The 24515-nt window shown below is 41.6% G+C and overlaps 1 protein-coding gene across 1 annotated transcript in view; it reads left to right on the top strand.

Annotated features, from left to right (window-relative positions):
* LOC310772414 (roundabout homolog 2-like) overlaps positions 1–24515 on the top strand; it is a gene marked incomplete at its 3' end in the record, with an annotated part of 203450 nt that overhangs the window by 5111 nt on the left and 173824 nt on the right. The window contains exon 2 of the mRNA XM_083632219.1: positions 9029–9355. Coding sequence (XP_083488345.1) covers positions 9029–9355 — 327 coding nt within the window. The remainder of the gene's footprint in view (positions 1–9028; positions 9356–24515) is intronic.

Below are 24515 nucleotides of genomic sequence, written 5' to 3'. Positions count from 1 at the left end.
TACATGCAATCGGGCTGAAACTTTCAGGAAGTGTAAAGAGCACCCGTGCGGGTGACCTGACAGAGCCAGATTTTTTAATTAGGGCAGATTAATTGCCCTAAGGCTGATTGCCCTAAGGCTGAGGCTATAGTTCAGTGATGATGTCATCAGTGATGATGTCATCAGTGATGCCATCAGTGTGAGGCTATAAGTGATGGGAGTATAAGTATAGGTAGAATCGGGAGGAACCAGACGGAGACGATGGTTTCTGCCCCTGGGCTGTGCGGGTGACCTGACGGAGCTGGATTTTTTAATTAGGTGATTGCCCTAATTGTCATAAGTGATGTCATCCGTGATGATGTCATCATAGAGCAGGCGAGGGCGCGACGTGCTGTGGTCATCAGTGATGTCATAAGAGCAGGTGAGCCCACACAGCGGACGAGCTGCAGGAAGGCCGAGGCTGCTCAGCGGCCATGCTGCGTATGCAAGCTGCAGGGCCAGCTTGGCGAGCTGCAGGGCGGGCGAACCTAGGAATCGCGCGCACGACCGCGCGAGATGCCTATAGAGTATATCAAATTTAGTATGTGGGCTCTGTCCACTGTTTGTTTCAAGTTCTGTGTTCGGCCACAGCTATGCCGTTTTATGTGCGATCGGGCTGAATCCTTCAGGATGTGTAAAGAGCACCTGTGCGGGTGACCTGGCAGAGCCTGATTTTTTAATTAGGGCAGATTAATTGCCCCTAAGGCTGAGGCTATAGTCCAGTGATGTCATCATTATGTCATTAGTGATGATATCATCAGTGATGATGTCATCAGTGATGTCATCAGTCTGAGGCTATAAGTGATGGGAATATAGGTAGAATCGGGGAACGACCCCGGGAGGTTCAGTAACGACCTGGGAGATTGAGGTGTGAGAGTTAGGAGAAAGAGGAAACGATTGGGTTTTACAGAATGTAGGGAAACAGGATGGATAAATCCAGAACATAAAGGATGCCAACTGTCATAAAACACCACAGAGGCTGAAGAAGAAGAATCGGGGAGGAACCAGACAGAGACGATGGCTTCCGCCCCTGGGCTGTGCGGGTGACCTGACGGAGCCGGATTTTTTAATTAGGTGATTGCCCATTGTCATCAGTGATGTCATCTGTGATGATGTCATCATAGAGCAGGCGAGGGCACAACACGCAGTGGTCATCAGTGATGTCATAAGAGCAAGTGAGCCCGCACAGCGGGCGAGCTGCAGGGCAGGCGAGGGAGCAAGTGAGCCCGCACAGCGGTCGAGCTGCAGGGCGGGCGAGGCTGCTCAGCGGCCGCGCTGCGTATGCAAGCTGCAGGGCCAGCTCGATGAGCTGCAGGGCGAGCCTAGGAATCGAGCATTTTAGAAAGTGAATTAAGTTAATGTGTTCACATGCCTAATAAATTGAAAGACTCGGCAAAAAACATCTAGACTGTGCTTATGACCTTAATCTAATCAATATAGTCAGGATCAGGGATTTATTTACATGACATTTGCTATGGTTGGACTATTTCCCTAATCAGGTTAAATAAACTCGTATTATAATGGCTAACTGTAGTAATGTACCCATCCATTTACACATCCATGATACATATTACATAGTGAAAATCCATAGTAGCCTGTTCTACACCCACAGAGACATGTTTGTTATTACATAGTGAAAGTCCAGAGTAGTAGCCTGTTCTACACCCACAGAGACATGTTTGTTATTACATAGTGAAAGTCCAGAGTAGTAGCCTGTTCTACACCCACAGAGACATGTTTGTTATTACATAGTGAAAGTCCAGAGTAGTAAGTAGACTGTTCGACACCCACAGAGACATGTTTGTTATTACATAGTGAAAGTCCAGAGTAGTAGCCTGTTCTACACCCACAGAGACATGTTTGTTATTACATAGTGAAAGTCCAGAGTAGTAGCCTGTTCTATACCCACAGAGACATGTTTGTTATTACATAGTGAAAGTCCCAACACAGTCTCTTAGAAAAACGTATAATACCAACGATGTGGACCAACGTTGCTATTTTACAATTTCGGCTCGAAAAACGTAAAATATAAACGTTCCGAGTGGTTAGGGTGAGGATTAGAGTAGGGGGAGGGGTTAGAAACAGAAAATCTCCATAAAACACGCCCAAACCCCGCCCACCGCTGTAGACGCATACGTTCCCATTTTACAATTTCTTAGCCGACATCGTAAAATAGCAACGTTTGTCCACAAACGTGCCTATTTTACGTTTTTTTTGGAGATCGGGTTGGAAAGTCCAGAGTAGTAGCCTGTTCTATACCCACAGAGACATGTTTGTTATTACATAGTGAAAGTCCAGAGTAGTAGCCTGTTCTACACCCACAGAGACATGTTTGTTATTACATAGTGAAAGTCCAGAGTAGTAGCCTGTTCTACACCCACAGATACATGTTTGTTATTACATAGTGAAAGTCCAGAGTAGTAAGTAGCCTGTTCTACACCCACAGAGACATGTTTGTTATTACATAGTGAAAGTCCAGAGTAGTAGCCTGTTCTACACCCACAGAGACATGTTTGTTATTACATAGTGAAAGTCCAGAGTAGTAGCCTGTTCTACACCCACAGAGACATGTTTGTTATTACATAGTGAAAGTCCAGAGTAGTAAGTAGCCTGTTCTACACCCACAGAGACATGTTTGTTATTACATAGTGAAAGTCCAGAGTAGTAGCCTGTTCTACACCCACAGAGACATGTTTGTTATTACATAGTGAAAGTCCAGAGTAGTAGCCTGTTCTATACCCACAGAGACATGTTTGTTATTACATAGTGAAAGTCCAGAGTAGTAGCCTGTTCTACACCCACAGAGACATGTTTGTTATTACATAGTGAAAGTCCAGAGTAGTAGCCTGTTCTACACCCACAGAGACATGTTTGTTATTACATAGTGAAAGTCCAGAGTAGTAGCCTGTTCTATACCCACAGAGACATGTTTGTTATTACATAGTGAAAGTCCAGAGTAGTAGCCTGTTCTACACCCACAGAGACATGTTTGTTATTACATAGTGAAAGTCCAGAGTAGTAAGTAGCCTGTTCTACACCCACAGAGACATGTTTGTTATTACATAGTGAAAGTCCAGAGTAGTAGCCTGTTCTACACCCACAGATACATGTTTGTTATTACATAGTGAAAGTCCAGAGTAGTAAGTAGCCTGTTCTACACCCACAGAGACATGTTTGTTATTACATAGTGAAAATCCAGAGTAGTAGCCTGTTCTATACCCACAGAGACATGTTTGTTATTACATAGTGAAGGTCCAGAGTAGCCTGTTCTACACCCACAGAGACATGTTTGTTATTACATAGTGAAAGTCCAGAGTAGTAGCCTGTTCTATACCCACAGAGACATGTTTGTTATTACATAGTGAAAGTCCAGAGTAGTAGCCTGTTCTATACCCACAGAGACATGTTTGTTATTACATAGTGAAAGTCCAGAGTAGTAGCCTGTTCTATACCCACAGAGACATGTTTGTTATTACATAGTGAAAGTCCAGAGTAGTAGCCTGTTCTACACCCACAGAGACATGTTTGTTATTACATAGTGAAAGTCCAGAGTAGTAGCCTGTTCTACACCCACAGAGACATGTTTGTTATTACATAGTGAAAGTCCAGAGTAGTAAGTAGCCTGTTCTACACCCACAGAGACATGTTTGTTATTACATAGTGAAAGTCCAGAGTAGTAGCCTGTTCTACACCCACAGAGACATGTTTGTTATTACATAGTGAAAGTCCAGAGTAGTAAGTAGCCTGTTCTACCAACACAGTCTCTTAGAAAAACGTATAATACCAACGATGTGGACCAACGTTGCTATTTTACAATTTCGGCTCGAAAAACGTAAAATATTAACGTTCCGAGTGGTTAGGGTGAGGATTAGAGTAGGGGGAGGGGTTAGAAACAGAAAATCTCCGTAAAACACGCCCAAACCCCGCCCACCGCTGTAGACGCATACGTTCCCATTTTACAATTTCTTAGCCGACATCGTAAAATAGCAACGTTTGTCCACAAACGTTGCTATTTTACGATTTTTTTGGAGATCGGGTTGGTTCTACACCCACAGAGACATGTTTGTTATTACATAGTGAAAGTCCAGAGTAGTAGCCTGTTCTACACCCACAGAGACATGTTTGTTATTACATAGTGAAAGTCCAGAGTAGTAGCCTGTTCTATACCCACAGAGACATGTTTGTTATTACATAGTGAAAGTCCAGAGTAGTAGCCTGTTCTATACCCACAGAGACATGTTTGTTATTACATAGTGAAAGTCCAGAGTAGTAGCCTGTTCTACACCCACAGAGACATGTTTGTTATTACATAGTGAAAGTCCAGAGTAGTAAGTAGCCTGTTCTACACCCACAGAGACATGTTTGTTATTACATAGTGAAAGTCCAGAGTAGTAGCCTGTTCTACACCCACAGATACATGTTTGTTATTACATAGTGAAAGTCCAGAGTAGTAAGTAGCCTGTTCTACACCCACAGAGACATGTTTGTTATTACATAGTGAAAATCCAGAGTAGTAGCCTGTTCTATACCCACAGAGACATGTTTGTTATTACATAGTGAAGGTCCAGAGTAGTAGCCTGTTCTATACCCACAGAGACATGTTTGTTATTACATAGTGAAGGTCCAGAGTAGTAGCCTGTTCTATACCCACAGAGACATGTTTGTTATTACATAGTGAAAGTCCAGAGTAGTAGCCTGTTCTATACCCACAGAGACATGTTTGTTATTACATAGTGAAAGTCCAGAGTAGTAAGTAGCCTGTTCTACACCCACAGAGACATGTTTGTTATTACATAGTGAAAGTCCAGAGTAGTAGCCTGTTCTACACCCACAGATACATGTTTGTTATTACATAGTGAAAGTCCAGAGTAGTAAGTAGCCTGTTCTACACCCACAGAGACATGTTTGTTATTACATAGTGAAAATCCAGAGTAGTAGCCTGTTCTATACCCACAGAGACATGTTTGTTATTACATAGTGAAGGTCCAGAGTAGCCTGTTCTACACCCACAGAGACATGTTTGTTATTACATAGTGAAAGTCCAGAGTAGTAGCCTGTTCTATACCCACAGAGACATGTTTGTTATTACATAGTGAAAGTCCAGAGTAGTAGCCTGTTCTATACCCACAGAGACATGTTTGTTATTACATAGTGAAAGTCCAGAGTAGTAGCCTGTTCTACACCCACAGAGACATGTTTGTTATTACATAGTGAAAGTCCAGAGTAGTAGCCTGTTCTACACCCACAGAGACATGTTTGTTATTACATAGTGAAAGTCCAGAGTAGTAAGTAGCCTGTTCTACACCCACAGAGACATGTTTGTTATTACATAGTGAAAATCCAGAGTAGTAGCCTGTTCTACACCCACAGATACATGTTTGTTATTACATAGTGAAAGTCCAGAGTAGTAGCCTGTTCTACACCCACAGAGACATGTTTGTTATTACATAGTGAAAGTCCAGAGTAGTAGCCTGTTCTACACCCACAGAGACATGTTTGTTATTACATAGTGAAAGTCCAGAGTAGTAGCCTGTTCTACACCCACAGATACATGTTTGTTATTACATAGTGAAAATCCAGAGTAGTAGCCTGTTCTACACCCACAGAGACATGTTTGTTATTACATAGTGAAAGTCCAGAGTAGTAAGTAGCCTGTTCTACACCCACAGATACATGTTTGTTATTACATAGTGAAAGTCCAGAGTAGTAAGTAGCCTGTTCTACACCCACAGATACATGTTTGTTATTACATAGTGAAAGTCCAGAGTAGTAGCCTGTTCTACACCCACAGAGACATGTTTGTTATTACATAGTGAAAGTCCAGAGTAGTAGCCTGTTCTATACCCACAGAGACATGTTTGTTATTACATAGTGAAAGTCCAGAGTAGTAAGTAGCCTGTTCTATACCCACAGAGACATGTTTGTTATTACATAGTGAAAGTCCAGAGTAGTAAGTAGCCTGTTCTATACCCACAGAGACATGTTTGTTATTACATAGTGAAAGTCCAGAGTAGTAAGTAGCCTGTTCTACACCCACAGAGACATGTTTGATGATGTCATTGCTTGATGGAACGTGTTAATGAAAAAGCTAATGAGATGTAATGACTCCTTTGCTCCCGTCTGTCAAAGTCAATATTGGAGCTTGTGTATTGTGCTAACATGGCATATAGTGCAGTAAGGTTCTGACACATATCCACTTGATAGTGTGAGATTCCACCTTGTTTTTCTCAACCATCATGCTGTCACATCGGTCTTATGTACATATATCGTGTATATTGGTAGTGAAAAGGCAATTCTCTCAGCCATTCATTCAGCTTTCTTACTATTTTCAGCGTTGCATTGTCTACAAAGGTATAACTGTATATTACAATGCTGTTACAGTATGTGAATCATCTTACTGTAAAGTGGTAATCTACTTAAGCGGGCATTGCAGTGCTGTTTTTGCACTGCACTCCCCAAAGATTACAATTCACATGAAATGTCGCCAGTTGTGCGACATCTTTTTCCCTAGATTTTCTGATGAAGTTTGAGTTCCTGGAGGTGTTGCTGTTTTCTTTGTCTGCTTAGCCATAGCGACTATCCACTGGTCATGCTAACTAGAGCTAACAGTGATTAATCGATTAGTTAAATTAATCGCAGACGCCAACCAACTTTTGATAATCGGTTACAGTGTTTCCCATACATAAAGGAATTTGTGGCGGGCCGCCACAATAATATTTTGACCGCCACAATAAGATGTTGACCAAATTTTTTTTTTTTTTTTTACAGTGCACCTGAACGCAACATGCAAGATATCCGCTGAATAAGTGTCCAATAAATGTTCATGTCATTCTGGCCAATACTTCTGTTATAGCATTTCAGTCTGGAATATGGAATATCTTTCAATAATCTATGATTTAGCTGCTAAATTGTCAAATACCGCCATCTGCTCGCTACCCAGGCACTTATGTATGTACTTAACCTAACTAACCAACACAGTCTCTTAGAAAAACGTATAATACCAACGATGTGGACCAACGTTGCTATTTTACAATTTCGGCTCGAAAAACGTAAAATATTAACGTTCCGAGTGGTTAGGGTGAGGATTAGAGTAGGGGGAGGGGTTAGAAACAGAAAATCTCCATAAAACACGCCCAAACCCCGCCCACCGCTGTAGACGCATACGTTCCCATTTTACAATTTCTTAGCCGACATCGTAAAATAGCAACGTTTGTCCACAAACGTGCCTATTTTACGTTTTTTTTGGAGATCGGGTTGAACTAACTTAACTATCCGGTGTGCACAACACTGTCAGCCTAAACTCCGGCTGACACCCCAAAAACCTACAATCCGCTACAGAAAAATGTATATTGTTTGTTTATTAACTGGCCCCTCGCCTTCTATCATTTCACGAAAGTGGCAAAGCAAGTTGAGTATCCCTGACCTATAGGGAGAAATTTAGTTTGTCATTGTAAACCCACAGCACAGTAATGATGACATGTTCTTCATAGATCTAGCCTTTTAATTTTGCTCTTAAGCTTTCTCAAAGTACACCAAATTCATGCATTTTACTTTCAAATGTTTAAAAAAATCTTGCGGTCCCCCACCACAAATTCTCAAAATCAATGTGAATATCTTCTGGTTTCTTTACTCCTCTATGACAGTAAACGGAATATCTTTGGGTTGTGGACAAACACGACATTTGAGGACGTCATCTTGGGCTTTGGGAAACACTGATCGTAATTTTTCACCATTTTGTGACATTTTATAGACCAAACAACCAATCGATTATTCAAGAAAATTATTAATTAATCGAACTAATTAATGAATAACGGTATCATTCAACAATCGAGAAATGCATTCTCATACATAATAATAGCAATTACTTTTTTCCCCCAGAATCTTTTGCAAATGATTTGGTGGCCCCCCTATAATACCTTCGTGGCCCACCAGTTGGCCCCAGCCTAGAAGTTGGGAATGGCTGGGCTAATTGTTAGTTGCAGCGCTAATGCTAACTACTCAGTTCTTCTATTTCTTCCAATAAACACACTGTTGTTGCTGCTGGAGCACATCATGCATCACTTTATGTGTGCAAGAGGATTTTTCTCAAGAAAGACCTAACCTAAACACTGGGGGCTCTATCTTCCCAAAAGCGCTAATTTAGCGTTTGCGCTCGTTTAACACTGTGCGCAATGCAAATTGGGGGCGGACACAAGCCAAAGCAGGCGTTTCAGCGCTAAAATGTGGTGATAGATGGCATTATGCTATCGTCAGCAGCGCGCAATTACTTTGCACTAAGAGCTTTGAAAAGGACCTCTTACGCGCAAATACCTCTCTGCGCTGGGTGCGCTGCATGGAGATTACCGTTGCGCTCCCAGCGCAGAGAGGTATTTGCGCAGTGGAAAATGGAATTCGTTTTGGATATGTACGCACAGCCTTGCCACGCCAAGACATCAAATTATGCTGCTAAAATTGGGTATTAGCAGATAATTCAGTGAGGCAATCAACTATAACTCACTGAGAAACTTTTAACACATCGCAAAGAGGGAAATGAATTGAGAAAACTTGTTGGACAATAGACATAGGCTATTTACCTTCATAAGCCGGAGGTTCGTTGGCACCACAGACAATCTGTCAATAAGCTCTCTCTGTCCTCGTACGAGTGAGTACACTCTATTACGCATGGAGATAATTACAGCATATTGCATGCCTCGCGCAAACAAACCATTGCGAGACGGGAATCTGATTGGTTTTGATTGACGTAATGCCCAGCCTTGCCTGGCCACGCCTGTGAATAATTCTGGTAGTTAAGACCGCCCAAATGTGCAAACAGGTGCGCAATCGGGGCTATTAGGGGATAGCGCCTGTCGGAAGATAGAGCCCTGGGTGTTTAGAACAAATATAAAGTCTTTCATAATTGGGTATAGGTTGAGTCACTTTTGTGCTACCCATCTCCGACCCCCCTCTATTATATATGAAAATGTCACAGATTATTACTTCAACTAGTCATTCCACACTTCATTCCCATCAGGCTCCCGTCTTCGCCAGGAGGACTTCCCTCCACGCATTGTGGAACACCCCTCTGACCTCATTGTGTCCAAGGGGGAACCAGCCACTCTCAACTGTAAGGCAGAGGGCCGCCCCGCGCCCACAGTGGAGTGGTACAAAGATGGGGAGCGCGTGGAGACGGACCGCGACAACCCCCGCTCTCACCGCATGCTGCTGCCCAGCGGCTCCCTCTTCTTCCTGCGCATCGTCCACGGACGACGCAGCAAACCTGACGATGGCAGCTACGTGTGTGTGGCCCGCAACTACCTGGGAGAGGCAGTGAGCCGCAACGCATCTCTAGAAGTAGCATGTAAGTCTGACTCTCGCATTACTGTGTTTTGGGCATGAAGGTAGTGCCCTTGCCAAAGGGATTACGCTGTTGCCGTATGATTGCATTTCAGTGGTACAGTATGTTGGTAACCATAGATGAGTTAATTAACATTATGTTGACTTATTGTTTTACGAATTGTCCATGTGTGTTTACAACTATACACTTAAAAGTTCTCTGTTTCAGCCTGAGCCCGACAGGGCCTGAAAAAGGGGCGACAATTTAAATGCCAATTAGTCGGGTCGGGTAGGGTTCATGTTATGAGAAAAGAAAGAAAAAAAGTGCGTATTTACAGTAGGCTAATGCATTTACATGTGAGCAGTGAGCATGTAGTGATGCAGTGAGCTGTCCATGGTGCTGATTGCTAATTTTCTAGTCAATGAATTGTCAAGAGTTTCTCTACTTGTTAAAATGTAGCTATGTGTGTCTGTGTGTGTGTGCGTGCGTGCGTGTGTGTCTCTGTGTGCGTGTGTGTGTGTGTGTGTGTGTGCGTGCATGCGTGCGTGTCTGTGTGGGTGGATGGGTGGGTGGGTGTGTGTTCATGCATATTTAGGCTTGTGCATATGTGTCTGTATGTATGTGCATACGTGTGTGTGTGTATTACTAGAGAGACCTGTTTGGATAACCTGTTTGAGTAATGTATGGGTAGAGCTCTGCATGGCTCCAGGGAGTGAGAGGGAGGCAGCAGCATTTTAACCTAGCTTACTCTCTCCCTTTCTCTGTTTGGATTTGGAGAGATGCAGCCTTCTCCCGGCCAGTTCTCTCCCTGTGTGGGAGAGAGGCGCTCTGGGCTATTCACATTTCCATTATGTGCTAAACTGAGCTGATTCCTTGCCATGAACAAGATGCACACATTGGCACGCACGCACACACACACACACACACACACAAATATCCATGTATGCACACACAAACACCCACACAGTCTCTCCCGGTCGCTCTCTCTCGCTCTTTCAGAGATGCGTTACACAAACAGGAAATAGTGAAATCCAGGCACAGTAACAACAGATTGTGTGCACAATTTGGAATTGATAAAACATTTACTTATGCAAGCATTAATCACGGAAATCCTTTCAGTCCTGTTTTCAGAGTTACTAAATGGACAATTTTAGGAAATGCACGACCTGATTAGCTGAGTGTGATGTATACCTTCCCCGTGTTGAGAGATTAGGAGGGGAATATTTTCTTATTCTCTTATTTACTTATTTATTATTTATTTATTTACTTATACTTATTTCTTTTTCTCTGTCTCTCTCTCACATTATGGTCACTAATCTCTCACCTTATGGTCACTATGGCACACTATGTGCTGTTTCAACCCGATCTCCAAAAAAATTGTAAAATAGCAACGTTTGTGGACAAACGTTGCTATTTTACAATTTCGGCTAAGAAATTGTAAAATGGTAACGTATGTGTCTACAGCGGTGGGCGTGGTTTGGGCGTGTTTTACGGAGATTTTCTGTTTCTAACCCCTCCCCCTACTCTAATTCTAACCCTAAAATCTCAGAACGTTACTATTTTACAATTTTCGAGCCGAAATTGTAAAATAGCAACGTTGGTCCAAAACGTTGGTATTATACAATTTTCTGTGAGACTGTGTTGGCTGTTTAGGTTGAGTAGGAGCACATGAAACAGAAATGAAATGCCTGTGATACCGGCTCTGTCTGAGCCTAATAGCTACTGAGTCAAGACATCATCGTCATCATTTTTGTGCATCCTCATCCTCTCGTTGTCTTATTGCCTTTCCCATATATATTACTCACTTCTATCTTATCTCCTCCCCTCTTACTGCTACTGTTTCCTTTCCCCTCTTTGCAATCAATACTGCCCAACTGTCCTGGAAATGCTTTTGAGTCAGAAGTTGGCAGGTATTTGACTGTCTATCTAGTTCCAAAGTACCGTGTCCGCTACAAGCAGTACTATCTCTGTTTCACTGGAAGCTGTTTTTACATATCTCTAGCACTATCTCTGTTTCGCTGGAAGCTGTTTTTACATATCTCTAGCACTATCTCTGTTTCACTGGAAGCTGTTTTTACATATCTCTAGCACTATCTCTGTTTCGCTGGAAGCTGTTTTTACATATCTCTAGCACTATCTCTGTTTCACTGGAAGCTGTTTTTACATATCTCTAGCACTATCTCTGTTTCGCTGGAAGCTGTTTTTACATATCTCTAGCACTATCTCTGTTTCACTGGAAGCAGTTTTTACATATCTCTAGCAGTACTATCTCTGCTTCACTGGAAGCTGTTTTTACATATCTCTAGCACTACCTCTGTTTCGCTGGAAGCTGTTTTTACATATCTCTAGCACTATCTCTGTTTCACTGGAAGCTGTTTTTACATATCTCTAGCACTATCTCTGTTTCACTGGAAGCAGTTTTTACATATCTCTAGTAGGGATGCACCGATATGAAAATTTTGGCCGATGCCGATAACCGATATTAACATTGCTGTTATGGCCGATAATCGATATTTACCGATGTCGATATGATCTGTATAAAACCACATTTTTATGATCATCACATTTTGTACATACTGAAAAACACATGTTAACACTGAATTTGAAAAAGTTATGCATTTCTTTATTGGCAAAGCCTTTGGAAAAGCCCATAAATCATAGATTTACTGCATTATTTCATATCAATGTGAAGAATTTGGCTGATAATGATAACCGATATTAACATTGCAACATCTGACCGATACCGATATGACCGATATATCGTGCATCCCTAATCTCTAGCACTATCTCTGTTTCACTGGAAGCTGTTTTTACATATCTCTAGCACTATCTCTGTTTCGCTGAAAGCAGTTTTTACATATCTCTAGCACTATCTCTGCTTCACTGGAAGCTGTTTTTACATATCTCTAGCACTATCTCTGTTTCACTGGAAGCTGTTTTTACATATCTCTAGCACTATCTCTGTTTCACCGGAAGCAGTTTTTACATATCTCTAGCACTATCTCTGTTTCACCGGAAGCAGCCCACAGTGGTGGGGCTCATCAAAAACATCTCAAAACACACTTTTACAGACAGGCCTTTGGCAATCGATAAACAATCACTGCTTTCACTTTTTACTTGTCATTTTTGTTGTTTTATCCCATGCTTTTATTGTACCTTGTTGGTTTTTTTAATCTATTGTTTCATTGCACTGTATTGCTTTTTCTTACCGATGTAAAGCACTCTGTGCATTTGTGCTGGGAAGGGTGCTATATAAATAACGTTTTATTTACTTTACCTTTACTTAATCTTGTCTGTTATGTTATGTGTTATGTAGTCTCTTAAAACAGATGGTTGGCTCTCGCAATTTCTAAATGCTTCCGCCTAAACGTAATTCGAGCACGGAAAACTCGGTCAAAATGGAAAGGGAAGCTCAGGGGAAATAATGAGCGATGATAGGGGGATGTCCCGGTCCGGATGTCCTGCCGAAATATTTCTCCAATCACCTGGATCGGTTCAAACTTCCTCCTCCTGTCTGAAGCGCCCCCCCCCCCAACTTACTTTGTCCATGTTCTGTGGGTGTGAATTACAGACTGTTTAAGCTGCATTCACAGAATGGAGAAGAACAGTCTGGCTTGAGAGACGTGTTATGTTGCATCATGTTGCTTTGAAAACTTGCAAACATGGTGAATGTTGCACCTCTTTGAAAGCTGACACCTTCAGTACTGCTGCTAAATGACAGGCAACATTATATGACTGCATAGCCTTTGTAATTGTGATTTAATTGCTTCACATGTAAAGTCCTTTTTCATGTTTCCATTATTTTGTTTGTCCTGTAAATATTGGTGATGTTCACTGATAGTCACAGGCACAGCTGATCTTTAGCTTGCTAATTTAGCTGGAATTGATTATAAACATCTATTGCCACTAATAACCCTAAAGTCTTGATCTTGCTTGCTAGCTCAAATAACAGACCCTCAGTTACTTTGTTGAGTTTTGCCTCCTCGTATGCAGGCGGTGTCAATAGGATGCTTTTTTGAGTTGTCTACAAGAAAAAAGACCGCAAAATCAAGGCAGCTTTTCTATTGTAATTCAGAATATCATGGCTACGGGGCGGCATGACTCCTTCATCGAGCTTGCCACTGTTTCTGCAGCCAAAGTTGTCATGCGATTCAGCGGGTAAGTGCTGTGAGGATGTTCTGACAGAGAGCCTACTGTAGCTCAAAATGCTGTTTCCTTAGTAATCCACACACATCCTATCATTTTCTAATAGCATGTATCATTGTGTCTCACAAGTCTATAGAATAACCAGTGGCTTAGAAAAAGTAGCTAGCTAGAGGGCTATTATACTCCCCTGGGGAGATTTTTGCAGCACAAGCTCATTTTTTGTGGTTTATTGTGCATTTATTCTCCCTGAAATTTGAAGGAACATTAATCATTTCAAGTGATGTGAAACACCCCAGATGGTATCAAAAGTTTGAACATGTAAATTATGCTGATCTCTGCCAGGGAAATCTATAGCTAACAGCCTCGCAAAATCAAATAATGTACAGTATCCCATTTGCTTGTCTTACAAATTAATCAAACTCTACCCAAACCAACCAGTTTATTTTCTGGAAAAGTTGTTTGGTAGAGCTCATAGAAATCTATAGAAAATAGGCTTGCTAAATAGTATATTTCTTCTAGAATTATGTTTGTAGATAGTAAGTGATGCATATGGTCGTCCCCCCCTCCCCCCATGTTCATCTTTCTCTAGCTTTATGAATGAATTCACAGCTTGAGCACATTAATGTCTGTTCATCCTCTCACTCCATTACAGTTCAAAGGTCCACTAAAACATTATGATATTTCAGTTAAGTTCTGCATGGTTATTTCAGCATTGCAAAATGTTGCATCATATACATTATCTGCATGGTGCCTTTACAGGAAAGTGGCTCGCACTGAGAGGGTGCAGGTTATCACTTAGTTAAGGCTGACTTGATATTATGAGCCTCCGCTTGCACACATTGCTTGCCATAGTTGGAAATGGTGAAACTAACCCCATACACAGGGCTGTAGTGGTGGCTAAACGCACGTAAACGGCGTTTACGTACCTTTTTCAATGCTCTGCAGCGTTTAGGCACCTTTTAAGATCGTTTACTCACATGTTTAAATCGTTTATGCACACTTATTATTGCACGAGTTTTAACACGTTCGCGTAAACTCCGTTGATGCGGAGACCACGCCAAGCACGTCACACACCAAAAGAAAAGAAAAAAGATTACTCATGGGCATGGCACTGACCAGGATCTCCGCGAACCGTAGCCTATTTTTGTGGAGCGCTCCGCGGGAAAGGTACACGGCCCCGGTCACGTTGGTGCCTTTATCGAGCTGTGCTTGCCTGCCCAGACAGCGCTCCCTTCAAACAACTTAACGGTGCCATTGTGCCAGCGATGCGCAATGCGCATTTGGAGACCAGCTCATGGTGAGCTGAACATAGGTAAGGTTGGTTAAAAATGTGTGTCCGGAGTGGGGAAAATCATATAGGCTCACCGTTTTACAACTGAAGAGTGAATCACTGGTGTAAGAAACATGATTGATTTCCCTCTGATCAAGTAAAGTTTGTAACATTAGGTGCGTGCGAGTCGACTTGAATAGTCCAGGTGCTACTGTATAAAGCCAATATAATACGACCATGTTGAAAACTATCTAGAAACATACTGGTGTTTGTTGTGCCGAGATCTGTATAAATAAATATTGGCTGACTAAAATTTAGTGGCCAGAGTGGCAGAACCACTTTTATTTCCATGTACAGTATGTTGTCTACCTATCCTTGCCCAATGTGTTTGTCGACAGTTTGAATTATACAGTATATTGGTATTCAAGAATCACAGATTAAATCTGTCTACATACTTTTAGCTATAAAGCTGAAGCTGACAATCACAGGTACAGTGTGTGTGAGAGAGAGAACTATATTACTCTTCAAACTGTATATACTGGGTTCATACAAGGTCCTTTAAAGTAGGCTACCTACTGTATAATTTAACTTTTCATACCTGGAGAAATTCAACAAATGTTCAATAAATACATTTTATATTGATTGTTTAGGCCTAATTATTTGTAAAGTCACAACACATTAGAGATGTGTGTAGTTCATTTTGCTCTCAAATGCACCAGGTTGATGAATTTTACTTTAAAATTTAAAAAAAAATCTTCCGGGGGAGAATCCACCCGGACCCCCCTTGAGGGGCAAGGCCCATCCCATAGCCAGCTACTTTTTCTATCTGGCTGGCTACTCAGAAATGTGGGGGAACCCCCTGATATACCTTATAGGGCTATATGATTCAGATTAAGTTGTTCTATATACTCTCATATTTTGTCTTGTATATCGGTCACGGAAGCTTATTTATCCTCCGTTATAACACTGCCGGTGCCGCGTGAGAAAGCTGCCTCAAAAGTATAGTTTACCCACCTTTTTTTTTACCACTACAGCACTGCCCATACAGTACAAGCATTGTGGGTATTTTTTCTTTCCTGAGACTGACAGTAAGAAAGCAGAGGAGGAGACACATGAGAGAAGATTGTGGTGATTTTGATCCTAGTCTGAGAGCCAGGAATTTTAAAGGGGACCTATTATGCTGATGTTCATACAGTATTAAACGTGGGCAAACGAGATTTCGACTGCTCTGAACTAGGGGTGTCAACCATTACAACATTTTCTAAACGTGTACACTGGTCTTCTGGCAGTGTGTAACCGGTTAACCGGATGTTGTTTTGACCAGATAAAGTTATTATCTGTAGCAAGCAGCAGATTGTTGTTTATGCGCCACGTCAGTGGGACTGGCCCTTTAAGAGTGTTATGACAATGCCGTAAGTGGGGGTGTTAGCCTGAACGTTTGAATGTTGTCAGTCTCAGAGTTGAGCCTGCTAGAGACCTAGCAGTATGAGAGTTTAGCCTGTACGATAGGGATGCCACGGTGTGGACATTTTCCCAGCGGGTAAATGCGGCCGGCCACTAGAGGGCGCCAGGGCGCCGCCCCACCTACTGTATCCACATCATTGACAGTAAATATCCACATGAAGAAGAGGGAAATAAAACGTTATATATATTTTTTTTATGAGCGAGGTGAATATTAGATAGTGAGTATATAATCTGCAATAAATATGTAGATTCATAATTATCTACATGTGTACTGTTTTTGGGTCAATATTTTCTTGCACCGAATTGCCACGGACGCCGTCCGGGGACTTCCGGTTTACTTCCGGTTTCCACCAGTGCAGATCATTAGAGTATCAGGATCTGTGTAGTTGCACATGCGCTGTTCACTCTCAAAAACAAAGGGATTTGGGTGGGCTCTGGGCGCACGTATCTAGCGACCAAGTGGAGGTGGGGTCAGGTAGAGTGAGTGTCGTGACGTAGGCTAGGCTGCTACGTAGATGGGTAGCGACGCAGTATATATAAACACTAGTAGCAGTCCCACGCTGACGGCTTTGTTGTCTCCCTGCAGCACGCGCGCGATGCAAAGAAGTTTGTTTTCAACTGCCATAAAACACAAAAGACGTTTTGCAAGAATGGAGAAAGAAAATTCTGTGAAGTCACTCAAAACGACGCCGTTTGAGATATAAGGTTTGTTTGACATCACCATTCAGTTCACTGAGATAAACACTAGGGCTGTGCCGATTCACTTATCTCCCGATTCGATACTATCACGATACTTGGGTGCCGATTCGATATATATTGCGATTCTTAAGTATTGCGATTCTACGATTATTGCGATTCGATATTACGATTTATTGCGATTTTTGTTTATTTTTTCTTTTATTTTTTCAGTTTGTTTTTTTTACACTAGATTAGAACATGGGAAAAGTTGAATCATACACTTCTAGAGACTGTATATTATAGCATGAGTAGGGCTGGGCGATATAGTTAAAAAGTATATTGATATAACATCTTTCATATCAGTCTATATCGATAATTATTGATAATTTTAATTAATAAACAAAAAACATGAGAAGGAAAAGGTTGCATTTAGCCACTTTATTTTGAACCACCTTATTTTCAAGGCACACAGGTAGGTCTAATTTGTCACACACACACAGACATGAGTGCAACTGCAAGCAGTAATTTACAGACATGGTGACGTTTTACTTTGATGACAGCCTAACGTTGCCAGCCTTCTAAAAGAACGTTTGGTAACGTGTATTTCAGGGTTGTAGTGTTAACGTTAGGTGAATCAGAGGTGTGGAAAAGCCTGGGTTTTGCTGCTACAAATATGCCATAGGCTGTAGGGCTGGAGGGCGACCGCGCTGGGGACCGCGCGCCGGTGGTTGGACGAGAAAAAGCCTTGCCTCGCTGAAAATGCGGTACATTTCTCCATATCAGTTTTATATACGCATCAAGACTCTCTGCCCAAGCAGAAGACATAAAGTCATAAGCTGTGTGCTCAATAGATGACACAATTAGTTATTCTTCCTGTCCCAAAGTACAAGTAAATCCTTTCCAACAGTTCAACTTTGTCTCTGCTGACAGAAGCGAATTGAGCTGCGGATGCCATTCCGTAAAGTAACGTTGCAGACGTCCGTATTTGTGAAATTGGTGTCTTAACATTAACGTTAATTTCCCGGGCGCAGATAGGATACATGTTGACACGTTACGTTAACACGAATTGAAACTCAACCACATCAAATTATTTGTAACGCCGGGTGAGATCAAACGAGTGGCGTCAGCGGAGGACCAAAATGCGAGACTCAATCATTAGCCAGGAATGGGTCTCGCGCTACTTTTTCTTGCTAAAATAAAGCTGATAATGTACAATTTGATTCAAGGGGGTGGAAACCCTTTCAGAGTACAACACAAACTGTCTATTTTCCTGCAACTCGACAGTGCTGCAGCCAGGAAATGTCGGGACTCTCAGCTCTGGATCAAAGGATATGATTTGCTGTGTGTGAGTGGGGGCGGGTCATGGGGCGGGTGCACTCGGAGTTTGTCTGTTAAATGATTGGCTATTTCCGTGTCACTTGTACTAACAAGGTACATGATTGGCTGTATGAGCCACGGAGCAGAGGGAAGCGCTCTATGTGATTGATGAAAGTGGGAGCATTTCATACATAAACATAAAAAATGCGATTATCGATTCTGGAATAAAAGATCGATTCAAAAAATCGTGACATTAAAAATCGCGATACTTAGGTGAATCGATTTTTTCTCCCACCCCTAATAAACACTGATTTTGCATACGTGAAACATATGATATTGATATTGAGAAGAATCCTTATGATTACCGGTATATTGATTTCAACCCCATCGTCCAGGCCTATACAGTATATAGCCCTTCCTCGACAAATATGCACGAGCCGCTACTGCCGGTGACACCGTAAAAAAAAACACTCCAGAGCTCTTCAGCAGTCCTCACGGTCTGGATTATTTATTTAACTGCTCTCAGTCCGACACACCTGTCAAGATAGTCACCAATACAAGCGTGGTAGGGATGTCAGGTTAACCACAGAGAATAGTTTGGAGCGGTTACGTTTGTCGGTCTATATATTATGCTACTCTGCACACAGTCCTTTCTCCCCCAGTCAGTCAGCCCCTCCCATCCCTGCTGCTGGTCTCAGCGCTCGTTGTGAGCGCTGTCTGTCAGCCTCACATAACGTTACACACTGGGGACAGACTCTCCTCCTGGAGAAAAGAAACGTTGTTAGCGACAAATCTGGGGATTTTTTCTGGCCATGGGGATTAACGTGACCAGCAAGCAGCAGTAAGCCAGGCAATGACGATAGCCATGGGTGGAGTTAATGGGGGGGGCCAGGGGGGCCAGGCCCCCCCAGTCGTTTTTTTTTTGCTCACCATTGTAAATCTCCATCTCACTGTCTGGTTGAATATGATCATACAATTGATATCCACTTTGACAAGAATAACAGGTATCTCTTTGCTAAAGCTGTGACAGGGGGGCCTCTGACAGGGCCTTGCTGCAGCCGCCCCCTCCCTCTGGAATGCCCTCCCCAGTCACATCTGACAGGCCAAAGCTCATTGTCTTTCATACTCATTATGTCACATTTCCAAAAAAGCCTTCAAAACCCACCTTTTCACTGTTGCTTTTGATCTATAATCTTTTTGTGTCTCTCTCATCTACAGTATTTTAATATTTTCTCTCTTTATTAACACGTTCACTGCCAATGACGTGTTTTTACGTCAAACAAAATCCAACCGTTCACTGCCAATGACGTGTTTTTACGTCAAAAATTCGATTTTGTTTTTTTGACGGTGGGATGTGCATCTAACCCTTTTACATCTCTTATATAAGTATTGGACGTGTACAACGTGTACAACCCATTCCACCGACCCACTAAGTGGCGACAGTGCTTTCCTGACTAGAGGAAGGCAAGCAAAAAGCAGTGTGACTGAAGCCATTCTCATGAAAATGGATTGGCGAAAACGCTTTCGTTTTCGTGCTGATTGCTGGCGGTGGGGGATTGCAAATTTGCCAAGAAGAAATTTGCCAAGAAGACACACATGGAGGGAGGAGTTGGAAGCAGAGGTGGGTTTCCTGCTGTTATGGAGGAAATTACTGTTCAAAACTATTGTTTAGATGTCTGACGTCTTACTGATGCCAAAAATGAATGGTTAAAGTGACTGTTCTATCGAATTTCACAAAAAGCCGTTTATCTCTGAATAATTTTTCTGACGCTGAAACCATGCTGTATTCAACTGCTAATGCTTACATAACTACTAACTCTACAAACTAACTCTTTTAGAAAGAGAAAGCACACATTCTATTAGTTCTTTTGAGATATTGTGTGTTCACAAAATCTTAGCAGAAAAGAATCCTCGGGTCTTGAAAGATGAGCCAGAATCCTCAAAAAAACCCTCTGGCAGAACCTACCTACAGTAAAAAAAAACGGCTGGCAGTGAATGTGTTAAAGTTCTTTTATCCTGTATTTGTAAAGTGTCTTTGAGCACGGTCAAAAGCAACAGTGAACAGTGAAGCGCTATATAATATACATTACATTACTAAACATACAATAATGAGTATTAATGTTCTGTAATTATACTCATATTCTAATATTTCTTATATTTCCATTCTTATACTTATTAAACAATAATTAGAGAGAGACCATAATGATGCCAGCCTTAAAATGAGATATTCCTCTAAATCTGGCTTCAAACGGGCAAAGTTTCAAATGTAAAACGGCCAAAAAAAAATTGTGGTCTAGATGCGAAAAAACAATGAAATCTCAGTGAAATCACCCATTATTTTAGTTTTCACAAATGGGATAAAAGTTTCACAAATCAGATAGTGAGTGAATACCATAAGATTTATTTTCAGATGTGGAGGGAAGTCAGATTTGACCTCAAATCCAAGATGGCCACCATTTTCACTGAGATTTCATTGTTTTTTCACATCTAGACCGCATAAAACCAGGTCCAGTTCAAAGACCATTACATTTACACATTTCAAATCTGGGCTAGATCACCAAGGGATCCCTAGACTCTCACCAAGAAACACTTTGAGATTTGTGAAAATGTTATCTTATCTGTGAAAATGGAAAAATTGAAGATTTAATTGTTTTTCCCCATTTAGACCGCATAAACCAGGTCCAGTTCAAAGACCATTACACTTACACATTTCAAATCTGGGCTAGATTAATCTGGGCTAGATTACCAAGGGGACCCTAAAACTGTATAGGTACATGGAAGTGCCAAGGTTTTTAGCTCAGACACAGCCTTCTTCGGCTGTGTTATTTTGGGTTTTGACTGCTCTACAGCGCCGCGTGTACTGCACTGTTTACAATTGTGCATTTATTTTCTGTTCAAGATATATTTTGTAGACATTGTTACCTCCTGTCTACATTGCACTTCTATTTAATTGAAAATAAATCTAAAATTCAAGATCACAAAGTACATTTATTTGCATTAATTTGATTCCCAATCACGACACACTGGTAAGAATTATTAATATTGAATTAAAAATGCTTTGAAATGCAAAATAATGGCATTTTAAATAGGGATGCACCGATTGCCATTTTCTTGGCCGATTCCGATTTCCGATTTTTGAATAGTCTGACTTGCCGATACCGATTTTTGCCGATTCCGATTTTTTTTTCTAAAAACAACAATTGACAGCTTACACAAACGTTTTTTGTAACTTTGTTTGAAAATTAAGATTCATAGAACAATTCTTACATCTAATGGGGATCCAAATAAACAAATAAACAATTCTTATCATTTGCATGAAGTAGGACCATCTCACTCGAACACATCTCAAAATAAAAGTGTTCCAGGTTAGGCTACTGGACAGAGCTTTTTTGTGCAAATACAATGAATACAAAAATTAAATTAAATCCAATAGCCTATATCCCACAGCTATCATGCATTTACTTTTCCAAAAGAAAACAGGTGCAACAGAACATCAAAATGATCCATGGACAAGGAGTTTATAGACTGGCTCCAGACCAGTCCTCTTGAGTAGAGGGGAAATGAGTTTATGAGTTACAGTAACGATCTTCAGTCTGAATATCAGGCGGAGTTTACACACAGTCCGAAGTTTGGTATGCGTATTTTTATCTGCCATCCGAAAAAATATCATCACGCACAGAAAACGTTACACACTTGTGAGTCCGATGCATTTTTATTATTATGTCCGTCGTTCTCATGTCGTTTTATTTGCAATACGAAACAAATAGTCTCTCCTGTATCCACCACGTTGCAACATGACTGACAGGCTGAGGCAGCAGCGCTGATGTGGAATGGAAATGGACACAATGCTCACGTTCACCTCGCCAAGCCGGCTGTGCGCGGTGGCGGGTAGCTGGAGGACCGCTTCCCGGGGAGAGAGAGCAGAGAGAGAGGGGCCAGTGAGGTGAAGCGAGCCGCTCTGACTGGACTCCAGCGGAGCGGGACTCGGCCGCATCTCTGTCTCCACGGCTTATTTTCGACTTGCATGTGTGACAAACTGCGAGCTTTGTCTACTTCACTGACGGTGAAAAAAATCCACAACGAGGAAGGTATGCTGGCGTGTGTGGCGTGGTGGCTGGGTGCCTGTCTCGGTGCTTTGGGGTGCGCGCACGTCATGTGAAAATCGGCTCACAGAATCGGCTATTTAGAGTGACCGGCGCAGATCACCGATCGAGGCCGATCACGTGAAAATCGGCCATTTCCGGTCACGTGCCGATCGATCGGTGCATCCCTAATTTTAAACATGTGATACAAAGATGCGATACAAAGATGCGATACAAAGATGCGATGAATCGCGATTAAGAAAATTTATCGTTTGACAGCCCTAATACTTTTGCTTGATAAATTACAACTATTGAGTATCTGATACTGTTGCATGTCGGTTGGCTCTCACTGATTTGTCAGCACATTTCAACATCAACAGTCACATGCTGTCAATATCCTCAGTCACACCCACCCAGTCAGTCAGTCAGCCAGCTTTTCACATGTAGTCAAACAATGCAGTGAGCTCCTATTTCAGACCAACATCCACAAACAACTGTGTGACCTCCAGGCCACCAGCAGCCTGGCACTAATCATCACAGTGAGTGGCTGTGTGACCTCCAGGCCACCAGCAGCCTGGCACTAATCATCACAGTGAGTGGCTGTTGATGGAATTAGAACGTTCCCTTGCAGTGATAAGATGGGGCATAAATGATGATGTGTTGAGGGGAGGCATGGATGCAAGGGTGTTGATGAGTACCAAAATGCACACACACACACACACACACACACACACACACACACACACACACACACACACACACACACACACACACACACACACACACACACACTGTTAGTCCCTGCTATGTGTATTAAAAGTAGAGCCAGACAGTCATCAATGAAATCCTCATTGTCCCATGAGTAGCAGATCCATCTAATGTTTTGCTAGTGCACTATGTAAAGTATTCGATTAAATAGCACACAGGACCGTTTTTTGAAATCATAGTAGAATAGTCTTTGAGCTTGTTCTTCTGATTCCTTCATGGTGTTGATCTGTAGTTGAGGACACTGAGGCCAGATCTACAAAGATCAGTGTATAATGCAGGGTTCCCAACCTTTTTTGGCTCGTGACTCTACTTTGACGTCGGAAAAATGTAGGGACCCGCGACATTCAAATTCCGCTACACCATCGATAATGTCATCAGTGACATCGTCAGTGATGTCACATAGTATGCTTCTCCCCGCGGAATTCTGATTTTATTCTCAGAATCCTGATTTTAAGTTATAATCTCAAAGATTCTATATATATATATATATATATATATATGTATGTATGTATATATATATATGTGTATGTATATATATATATATGTGTATATATGTGTGTATATATATATATATATATATATATATTTATATATATATATGTGTATGTATATATATATGTGTGTGTGTATATATATATATATATATATATAAACAAATCTGATCAAGTCAGGACACATTTAGTGTGTAGTAGGTGAGACTATATATGTATATATATGTACTAGTTAATGCACTAGTTAATACTTTTTATTATTATTTTTTTGTTTTTTTATATATATCAGGTGACCCTATTTGAATTCCAGGTGACCCCACTTAGGGTCGTGCTAAGTTTGGGATGCACTGGTATAATGAATAACTCAGCTGTCACCTAATTTTGCACCCAATTTACCTACCTGCCATGCAAATGAGATATGGGGCACAATTTGGGTTGGAGCCTGTCCCAGCATAGCAAACACCCTGGACAGGCCACCAGCCCCACACAGAGCTAACACAGATAAGCATTCCCCCTCTAGGCCCTAGAGCAGCGGTTTTCCAACCTTTTCCAACTGAGGGCTCACTTGAAAATCTCAAACCTAGGGCTGTCAATCGATTAAAATATTTAATCGCGATTAATCGCATGATTGTCCATAGTTAATCACGATTAATCGCAAATTAATCGCATTTTTTTAATCTGTTCTAAATCTACCTTAAACCGATGTAGGCTACCTTAAACCTGAGAGCTTTGTGCAAAGATGCACTGTTGTATTAATATGGGTAGCTATTATCATTAGTATGGGTAAGTATTTGGCCATTGGTAATAATGTTATTATTGCTACTAGTTACTGGGAATACACATCTCTCAGGCTGCACTGTGAAGTTAATTGGTGCTACCCTCTAGAACTCTCGAGCCACAGACAGGAGAAGCTGCGTGCATGCTCTCTCCCCCGTCTCTCTTTCTCTCTTTCTCTCTCGGTATCTCTC

The sequence above is a fragment of the Poromitra crassiceps genome (assembly GCF_964638095.1).
Source record: "Poromitra crassiceps genome assembly, chromosome: 1".
NCBI classification, from domain to species: Eukaryota; Metazoa; Chordata; class Actinopteri; order Beryciformes; family Melamphaidae; genus Poromitra; species Poromitra crassiceps.
The sequence above is the reverse complement of the archived record's forward strand: the minus strand, read 5'-3'. Positions and strand labels throughout refer to the sequence as shown.